At 37.3% G+C, this 11,019-nt stretch overlaps 2 protein-coding genes across 2 annotated transcripts in view; one reads left to right on the forward strand and one right to left on the reverse strand.

The window, feature by feature from the left end:
- LOC307160052 (semaphorin-7A) overlaps nucleotides 1–3,804 on the forward strand; it is a 30,951-nt gene extending 27,147 nt beyond the window's left edge. Inside the window, exon 14 of the mRNA XM_079873857.1 lies at nucleotides 1,039–3,804. Coding sequence (XP_079729983.1) covers nucleotides 1,039–1,397 — 359 coding nt within the window. The 3' untranslated portion in view covers nucleotides 1,398–3,804. The remainder of the gene's footprint in view (nucleotides 1–1,038) is intronic.
- Nucleotides 1–11,019, reverse strand: part of LOC307160055 (uncharacterized protein) — a 99,586-nt gene extending 88,567 nt beyond the window's left edge. Inside the window, exon 1 of the mRNA XM_079873861.1 lies at nucleotides 9,339–11,019. Within this exon, the coding sequence (XP_079729987.1) occupies nucleotides 9,339–9,474 (136 nt within the window). The 5' untranslated portion in view covers nucleotides 9,475–11,019. The remainder of the gene's footprint in view (nucleotides 1–9,338) is intronic.

Raw genomic sequence — 11,019 nt, forward strand, 5'->3', positions numbered from 1 at the left:
CTAATCATCATTCGGGCTGGGGATCGATTCAGATGATCCGATTCACAAGATCTCAATCCGAGTCTATTTTCACCCCCGCCACAAAAAAAAAAATATGAATGAATAAAATAATGTATCCTTGTATTGTAATAAGATTATGACACCCAGAATTTTAGATACCAGCGAAATTGAATGATTCTCGATTCCAATTTCAATGCCACAGCAAAGATTATTAAAAAACAAAGTCATTCATAAAAAAAAAGAACAAATAATTAAACTACAAGCAATAGCACAAATAAACAACTGAAATAATCAGTGCTTTAAAGGTTTCTCCAGGCAGATCTAACTGTGGTTTTCAGAATCTGAATAAAGTAAATCACATGTAAAATAACACTGTATATAATCTTCACTGTACAAATTAAATAAAGGTTAATCCTTATTGAAGTTACAAAAACTTCTGTCTTTTGTAGTTCAGGAATATTAGGCTGCTGTCTCTTTAAGGCGAGACACTAAAGTTTGTAACTTGTTGAAACTTTCCCAGTTGATTACCTACATTAAGATGAGAAAAAAATGTATTACAAGTTTTCTGTAATTTAATGTTTAAATATGCAAATTAGGCCATATCTAATTAAATATGCGCTAATTTGCATATATTTTAAAAAACGAAATCTGAGTATTGGATAAAGCCAGGTAGTTTTTCATTGTGTTCACATATTATGATTAACAATAGAGACGTGTGTGTGAACAATAGTGTTGGAATCGACCACATTTTATAAAACGATTAATCAAAAACTAGATTTGGGAAATCCTGCATTCACACCACAATAATGAGTCAAATAAAACATTTAGTAAAACTATTTCTGCGTATGGTATTAAATGAACTATATTTATAATCAACAAGCTTCATTCATCATCTCAGAATTATGATCTCTGAACCTGTGGTGCATTCTGGGATTTTCTATCTAGATTGCCAGCTCAAAGGTTTTTGTAAAAGAATGAAATGTTTTCAGAATTTATGTCAATTCAACAAAGCTAAATCACATGACGTCTGCTCCACAGAGATGCCTTCAGCCGAGCCTTCAAGGACTGAATCAAGTGGCGAGACAGCAGTGGTTCGTGTCCCGGAGTCCTCTAGACACTTCCTGCTCTGCCCGATGACATCACATCACGCCACGTACCACTGGCAGCACGGGAGCGCGCGCGAGGAGTGTGTTGCTTCGGATCGGGGCTGCTTGTATCTCATCGAGCGCATGAACGAGACTCACGAAGGCTGGTACAGGTGTGTGTCTTCAGAGGACGTCTATAACAGGACCGTCGCTCAATACCAGCTGCGCATGAGCCGCTCAAGCGCTCACCGCCTCACTCCTGTGGCGTTACTTCTGCTCATGGTGATGTCACTTCCTGTTTTACACCTTTGACAGTATTATCTCAGCCTGAAGTTCCTGTCAGATCGGCTCACCTTCATTTCTAAAGCGCTTTATACAATAGAGTTTCAAAAGCTGAGGAACAGGAATACAGTGATCAGTGACGCAAGAACTCGGATCCTGAAAGACAAGTGCCATTGTTCAGCTGGGAAATTAATAATAATATGAATTTGATTGAATATTATTGCCAGAGCTTTTACTGTTCTTACATTGTTGTGATGAAAGATTTTTTAATATTTTTGTATTTAAAATAATTTGCACTGATGAATCACTCATGTGACCTGGACTTTTGTAAGTAAACAGGGTAAATACTCCAACATATACAGTATATGAAATGTGCAATATCATAAGAGTCAAGTTGATCATCAGTCATAAGTAGGGCTGGGTAAAAAAAAATATTGACTTCTCGATTTTAATCGATTCTCATTTTTACGAACCGATATCGATTCTTAAATCCCAATAATCGATTAGTCGTCCTGTTTTCAGCTGATGAATGAATGGAACACTGTAGCACATCCCATCCAATAACTCACAGTAATCTTTGTGCTTTGTTATTAATGATATGAAACAAAGTCTCAGATTTCAAATCATGTCCATTTTCTTACGAAATTCATAATCATAAATAGCGTTTTGTCGCTGTGGCGTGAGATCGCTCTGGCTCAGCTCAAGAGAAGCACATGACCTTCTCCTCCGCCTTAATAACACCAGTTACAGCGCGAGATAAACATGAGTGAGCTTCTGAAAGTGTGTTAAAGATAGAGCACAACTTATCGAAGTCCGTATCATGTGACATGGAGTCGCTCAATCAGTGTTTCAACCGTGGAAAGACGTCAGTAAATCAGCTTGTAAACAATGTCATGTGACGTCACATTTACCTCAGAAAAACCATGTGACCATAAACTCGTCAGTCAGAGAGAAATATTAACTCTAGAGAGGAGCATTCTGCTAAATTACATATTACATATTCATTATACTTTTAATGTTCTTCAATTTTTAATGCATGTTTGAATAAATCTGGCAAGTTTTTATGACAGCCAATAAATATTTACATTTCATATAACTTTATTATTATAAAAATAAATAAAAGTGTAATTTAAGTGTTTGTAACTACTCCCATAGTTTACAGCATTAGTGAGAAGAGATTTGTTTTCCTTGAGAAAATTTGCCATGTATTGTACCAGATATCCAAAATAATCAATATTGAGTCAAATCGAATTGTGAAATGTGTGTCAATACCCAGCCCTAGTCATAAGAGTATGGGAACACACGAGGTTGATGTGGGAGAGGATCCGTTCGGATCTTATGATTCCACATCATTTTTTACAGGATGTGGAGAGATTATTGTTGTTATGTTTATGATCAGCAGTGTTTCAGTCATGTGATCTACCAGTCAAACATTCAGACACTCAATTTGTGTTCCTCTTGATCTTAAGAACCCTTTTTATCTAAATGAGTTACTAAAATGACTAAAATTAAATGAATAAAAATAACTGAGCTTTTCAGAACTAGACAAAGAAGCTCAAATATTAGTTTTCATGAGTATCATGTTTTGATCACATCATTCCCAGAATTCCAGTTGTGTTCATTCAGTTTATCAACAATCACGTGTCTGAACGTTTGACTCCATGTGTAGCATTGTTATTTATTGAGTTAAGACTACCAATTTATAATTTAAGATGATTAAATATAGATAAAACTATAGGGGATTTGATTGGATCATTCAGAGATCGACAGCAGTTTAAAGTTTTTATTATTTCCTAATGTCTAAATGTCATACATTATGAAATATCAATTCAACTCTCGGTTTTTGTAAAGAAAGTGTTTAAGATTGACACACAACTAGCGTCACACGTCTTAATCACTCGATTAGATGTTTTGATTGTAAAGTGTTTAAATACTTGTTGAATTACTTTAGTCAGGTGATCAGTGTGTAACGTGACCATAAGCTCAATCATACACTGATGTCTCGACTGTGTTTGTATGGAGTGATGCGACTGAAAGACATATTTATTTTGAGTGAAAGATATGAATGTATTAATAATAACCACTGTGATGTGACTAACTTGGTTTATATACTGTATATAGAATCATGTAAATTTGCCACAAATGTCTATTTTTCCTCTCTTGTGTACTTCCTGAGATATATTTATATTTGTATTGCACTGTGAACTTCTTCATTTGAAATGTTCTCGATAACTGGAGAAACCTGTAAACCAGAGTCACTGCACATGAGCACTGAGGAACTGAAGGTCAAACACACCCAGACTCAAAGGTCACGGAACTGGAAACAGAACTTCCACTGGAATGAATGTCTTCACATGTGGCGATGATGATGATGATGATGGTGATGATGATCAGTGCTTCTGTCAAAGGCCTCTGAATAAAGACTTGTGTAAAGCTCAAACGTTCCTCTTGGTTGTGGTCAGTGGTTAAAGTGGGATTTGGCAGGCGGGGGAACCCTCAGATTTTGTGTAGGTGCAACAGGGGAAATTACTCACCGTGGGACAACATATTGAGTATGGTGGTATAGCAATACTTTATGGGACAAGAGTGTCACTGTGCCACCAAGTATCACCGCAATATGGAACACAACCTTTTTTTAACAATGTAAATTTAAACATAAAAATGGGAAGTCCAAAACGGACTCAAATGTGAGGTAGTTACATAGGGTAGTTAGGAGGGTTCGGGGTCCGAGACAATTTGGCTTTCTCTGACCTACATACACTCTAAAAAATGCTGGGTTGTGTTAACCCAACGTTGGGTCAAATATGGACTAACCCAACGTTGGGTTAAAAATTCAATTTAAAAATGGACAAACCCAGCCATTGGTTTACATTTTTAATGTAACCAATGCAATTTGTCCATTTTTAAATTGCATTTTTTAACCCAACGTTGGGTTAGCCCATATTTGACCCAACATTGGGTTAACACAACCCAGCAGTTTTTAGAGTGCATGTGCACTTTAGGGCTTTTGAAGGCCAAAAAAATTGATAAGAAATTTATCAATTTAAAACCTTGTCAATACCTGCTCTCTCCTCATCTTCATCTTTCTATTTCTCTCAGTCTCCTTATCCTGCCCTATTTCTTCCCCTCCTAAAGCTGAACTTTGAATGATAGTCTTCATTTTCGTCACACATCACACAGGAAGTGACTAAACATCTGAGTCTCTCTTCACTGATGCGGGTCTAAACACACTGAACTCTTACAGTGATGCAACATCTGCTGGGTTTCCAGAGAACGCTTGTCACAATGTGTTTCCTTTTTTTAAAAGCTGCGGTTCAGTTTGACCGCAGACACACAACATTTACTGACAGTAATGCCCAGCTGTAGTTCCTGTGATTGTGTGCTGAGTTCTGTTCTACAGAGACTAGAGACGCACGATATATTCAGTTCAGTTCTAACTCTGCTTTATTGGCATGACAGTTGTTTCACTGTATTGCCAAAGCATTTCTGATGTTTGCCGTGAATCATCACAGATGTACATACAGAACAATAAAGCAGAGCAATCAACATTTAGAATTCTATGAACAATTAGAATTCAGTGTGTGTGTGTGAGCGTGTGTGTTGGTGTGTGTGTTTGTGTGTGTGTGTGTGTGAGTGTGTGTGTGTGAGAGAGAGTGAGTGTGTGTGTGTGTGTGTGTGTGTGTGTGTGTGAGTGAGTGTTTGTGTGTTGGTGTGTGTGTTGGTGTGAGTGTGTGTGTGTGTGTCACTGATTAGTCAACTCCTCCCTCTTTTTTTGACAGCCATCACTGTATCTGCTGCTAGTAGGATACAATCTCTTTTTTTACCTAATTAATGTTGAAGTTGTGTTGTGCATGAGATATATTAAACTGATATATTAAAGCTGATAAATAATGGATTATTCCTCGCGCCGAGACTCTTCAGATTCGCTGTTCCTGCAAGCACATCACTTTCAGTTTCAAGATCACTTTTGCATTTGTTTCGGTTTGTGCAGACAGGAACACCAAAGTAGAAGGATTCTCAGCACAAGAGTTAAAGTCCCCCTGTGGTGTAAATCCAGCTTTTAATGTTGTTTATGTGTCTATGTGGTGTTTTTAATCTGCTTTAAGACAAAGCATGTGTAAGTTCATAAGTCGACAGCATTGCTGAGTATTTCCTCCTTAAAACTGCAGTGAACCAAAGACAGTCTCAAAAACACGCTTTGAAATCACTGGTGTTTCTGACGTCACAAACTACCTTGTAACCAATCAGATCAACGTGTGATCGTCAACCAGTGGATCTCTGAGCTGAGTGAGTGAGTGGAGGCGGGGCTCATTTGCATATTAATAGAACCATACATACTAAATGAGGCAAGGGTGTCGAGTTACATTCAAGATATTTTAAGGCATGAAGACATTTTTAAATATGTAATTTTGGAGTTTTAGGGGATACAATGATTGACTACGGGGGACTTAAGTTATAAGTTATTATACTAACTAAATAGTGATTTACGATAGTTAAGAATAATCTTTTAAAGAATTTTAATTCTTCAGTTTTATCTTCTAAAAAAGTACTTTTATATAAAAACATTGTACGTCCGACTGACTGTATTCTTCTATTTGACTCTGAACTGAACTGGAATGGCTCTGAGGATTGGGGAAGAGAGAAACATAAACCACTTCATTGGGGAAACTGAAAGACGCCAAAGATACACCGGTTTTGCCAGATGAGAAGTTTAATCTAGCCTATGTATCATCTTTTTACTACTTTAATTCATTTTACTCTAATTCAATCCTTTTATAACCGTTTTAATTTCCCTTGCTTTTATTTTGTACTTATTTTCTATGCAAAGCACTTTGAATTGCCATAGTGTGAAATTTCAATTCCTTTCTATGTAAAGCATTTTGAATAACTGTTTTAATTTTCCTTGCTTTTATTTTGTGATTATTTTTATTCTTTTCTATGTAAAGCACTTTGAATTGCCATAGTGTATGAAATGTGCTATATAAATAAACTTGCCTTGCAGGAATACAAAATACTCTTTAACTTTAAGCTAGAAAATGCAATAAAATAAGAATTTTTTGTGTGTTTGTTTTGAGAATTCTTCCTGAATTCAGTCCCAGGTTTGACATCGAAAAGCCTTTGGAACTGAAGTTTCTAGAGCGTCACTGGAGGACAAAAGCTGAAGCTAAGATTGTGTTCCTTGCACAAAGCGGATCGATTATGGAGTCATATGGATTTACTGTTATGGTTCCCTTATGGGGTTTCACAATCTGTGGTCATGAAGTTCATGAAACTGAAATAGAAAAACACAACTGTGCTAAACATGAATCTAGAATAAAAGCCATATTGAAAATAATAATAATAATAATAATAATAATAATAATACCACTCAAGATATAAAATACTCAATGTCCAATGTTTACCTTGTTTTTGTGGTAAAGTGTTAAACTTTAACATACACAAAGTTCACATGAATTTACATGGGATTTCTCCTAAATGTAGGCCTAACTTTTAATTAAAATGAAACAAGGTTGTATTGTAGCCATGATCACAACATTATAGAAAACATGCACAAACCCAATGTGTGAAGTCACAGAGAAGGTTTAGGAACTTAAACCAAGAAAAGACAAACGAGTTATTAAAGAGTTAAATACGGTAAAAAAAAAAAAAAGAAAAAAAAAAAGGAGTTAAAAATGTCCAACAAATCTCCTTCTGAGTGATGCTGTTACAAGAGAAAAATACAATCTATAAAAACTACAGCTGAACAACTTCATACAAAAATCAGATTGAACATCACGTGTCATTCTCTCTCTCTCTCTCGCTGTGCACGAGCGCCACCTCGAGGTTCACCAGGACTGAGTCACTCGACTCGTTTCCACATGAAAACCACAGAACATTTGACATTTCTTTCAGTTCTAGCAGTCGATAACAGAAATATAGATAGGCGTAATAAAAAAAGATATCTTTAAGAAACTCATAATTGGGTCCAACATCCATCATGTGAAAATAAAAAGCCCCTTACCCCAATTTCCCCCCGATTGACTGATTGTTTTCAGTAAAGGCTAAATTTCCAAGCTTTTTAATGTTAATGACAGAAGTTCTGAGAATGATGGAGAATCAGTAAATTACGACATAAAAAGTCGAAGTTATGACATATAAAGTAATTATGAAATAAACAAAAGTGAAATTATAACTATTTAGTTTTTTCCTCTCATAAACATTATTAGGTCCATGTCATTTCGACTTCTTATGTTATTATTATTTACAAAAGCCTGATTTCTGATTTGGGCTTTAGTTAGCATCATCTACACACTTTCCAGACTAAAACTCTCACATATTCTGAGGTTATGAGAATAGTTTTATTCCATTTTAATTTCTGAGGACAATTATTTTTCCACCACGTGACCATGTTGCACGGCTTTGGCGCGCAAAATCAAGATAATTTTCTAACACCACACCAGGGCCGGATATAGGCATGGGCAAGGAGGGGCAATGCCCCCCCAAATGCCGTGACTGCCCCCCCAAACGTGATGGCATGCAAAGATCCCAAATTTAAAAAATATTTCAAGAAAAATGGTCAGTGAGCGCTCTCTGCTCTCTATCCCCCTTATTCAAAGTAGCTACTGATTGGTAGATGCATAGGGAGGGCGTGGCCAGTCGCTTCACCGGCTTGTGGTGAACCTGCTGAGCTTCAGAGCTTCACGTCTCAGTCAGTCACTGCAGAGCGGAGCACGCAGACACACTGTCGTCAGCTGAGCTCAGCTCCTGTTTTGAGTGTCCTTCGCCGTCAGTCACTGAAATTATTTGGTTACTCTTTCTGTAAGCGTGTTCTCATTCCCTCCATATCTCTCTATCGCTTTCTCTTGTAATTTGCACCGAGTGACGAGTCGAGTATGCGCCGATTTTAAACATGACAGACGTACTGAAGGAACATGACAACTTTCAAAGCTTTATTCTGAGTGCTGAGAGATTGTTGAGAAGGAGCGACAAAGTGTGGTCGACACTTGTAATTTAATTTCCCTTCATTTATTGCCTCACAGCACAACTTTTTCAGATAACTGAAAAAAAAGTTACACATATTACAAACTAAACAAAAAGTGAAGGTTTTCAAGTTTCAAAAGATAATATTGTCAATATGAAATGAATTAGCTAGGAACTAACAACAAATTATCAGAATAATTGTTTTTTTAAAACAAAAAATCAAACAGAATATAGATACATTTTTGTTTAAATCCTTGGTGCAAATTAGAGCAGCTTTCAAAGACAACATAAACTAAATGAAATGCTAAGCTATTAGCAGTGTCAAGCCAGATGTTAATTATTTTGTTTAGAATCAGACCAGAATCAGGTGTGTGTGTGTGTGTGGGGGGTGGGGGGTGGGGGGTGGGGGGGGGGGGGGGGACTGCTAGGTTATATTCTGTGTGTGAAGGCTTATTTTATTTTAATGTTTAAATCTCTTTGTTTTTTTTTCCCTCTTATGGTATAACGCTGGAGTTCTCGGTAAATTTTTCATCAGACGGAACATTAATGTTCTCCGCTGCCCGGTCGGCTCCTGCAGCCCAGACATCCACATGTGTACCGCTTGCTAATTCACAAGTGCTGTAGGTAACAGTGGGAAGTCTGGGAACATGGCTCTGTTCCCACAATGATTGGTTCGGCACAGCGCTACTAAATTCTGATTGGCTATTCTTATGTCTATTTTAAAAAAATTGGACAAATGACTTCTATGCAATAGTGTCATATTTCTATCGAGAAAATGTTATTTCGCGATAGATATCGTTATCGTTTTATCGCCTAGCCCTTAGATATATGAATAGATGAACTGATATGATGATAGTATAGTTAGTATAGATTTCTATGCATTTTAGGGGTTTGGGGGGATTTGACACCCCAAAAATGACTTGCCCCCCCTGATATTCTACCTGCACCCCCTAGTGGGGCTGGCTGAATCCGGCCCTGCACCACACACATGTAAATAAAGTATATTCCTACCTATTTGTAGCTCATTCTTCGACTGGTAGTGGCTTAAACTCTCCCTCGGCGTCATATAAAATAATGTGTGTTTCATCACGGTTAATGAAAACAGCTGAAAGAGTGCAAACCAATTTGCCGAAAATCTGCCTGACATCACGTGAACATTATTTAGTCCGTTAAGTGGCGCAGCATTACATGTGCACTTACATGGGTACTTTTTTTGTTTGTTGTGTTTTTATATTAATTGATGTGACTACTACTTTTATGTCGAGAAATTTTAAATAAAGTGGAGTGAACGTTTGCAGGTGCACTTAATAAAATGGCTGCGGGCGTCACGTGACCTGACCGTTAAAGGTTGCGTCTCAATCAGCTGAGGATCAGATTATTTATATTTATGCTAAAATATGATTGAATAACAACAACAAAAATCATGTGTCATGCAGTGTATTGAGTTTTTATGTCTGACTCACACTTCAAAAATTCTATTAAGGGAACATAGTGAGAATAAATACTCCCTGATTTTCATGCTGCATTGTGGGATTTTTTAGGGAGCAAACGTTTCAGTCCACACTGTAAGTATTTTACGATTGAGACAGCCCTTAAATTTGACGATTCCCTAAGTAGATGATTGAGACTCCTGGATCAGTATCTCTTGAGTTTAACATTGTTTGTTTGACAGGAATAGTTTCGTCTCTGACCCTCAGGAGTCGCCATATATTCAGTAATGAAGAGACCAAATCTGATGTTAAAAACCTGTTCTGATGGTCCACTGATTGGACGCTGGAAACCTGTTATGGCTCTACAAAACCTGAAGCATTTTAAAGCAATTAGACACAGTCACAATAAAACAGGAGAGAGAATCTGCACAATCTGGTTTTTAATCCAGTTCAAACAGAAGAAGAGCTGCAGCAAACATGGAGAATCAGAGCTGGAACAGAGCAATCAATGTCCTGAGAACAGAGAGAAAGCACATCACTATGGCCTTCAACCCTCTTCCAGACCGGACACAATCATCTGACCAGACACGCGTGTACGTGTGTTTTAATGCACTGGTCATTCCCTGGTCACCCATTACATCAACATGATACACACCTGTTAAAACAGACTCGATCTGAGGTGTGTTTCCCGTACACCGCCATAACCCGTTGAAGAAATCAACTATAGTCACGACTGTTTCCCGAAACCGTATTGTCGAAAATTGGTCGTTCAACCACGCTGGTTAATGATGACACGCAGGACTTGGAGTAATAACTACTGTTAATGAATCTGTTTGAGATCGAATTAATGCGAGATGTTTTACTATAAATTACAGACATTCTCATTTTCTCACGTATTTTGCTTTATTTCCATATTCAATCATAGACTCTTCAGAAACTACACTTCAAATCTCTTGACAAACTAAAAGACGTAAATTTAATTTGTATGTGTTCTAGATGAAACAAATTGTACTGAATGTCAGCTTGATTATTTGACTCAAGATCAGGATTTGAGACTCTTCTTCTAACTGTTCTTCTAACCACAGGTCGAGATCTGTCGCTCCAACTCTGCGATGCTGTTTGCGAATGTTCTTTATAATCAGAGAATGTCTAATAAGGGAGATGGTCCTCACTGCAGAGCATAAAATCCGGGGGGAGGAGTCGGATAAAATCCAACTCCTCCCACCTTACATACCTAAACCTACCAATCTCCACCCCCTGAT

The sequence above is a fragment of the Squalius cephalus genome (genome assembly GCF_949319135.1).
Source record: "Squalius cephalus genome assembly, chromosome: 6".
Lineage (NCBI taxonomy): Eukaryota > Metazoa > Chordata > Actinopteri > Cypriniformes > Leuciscidae > Squalius > Squalius cephalus.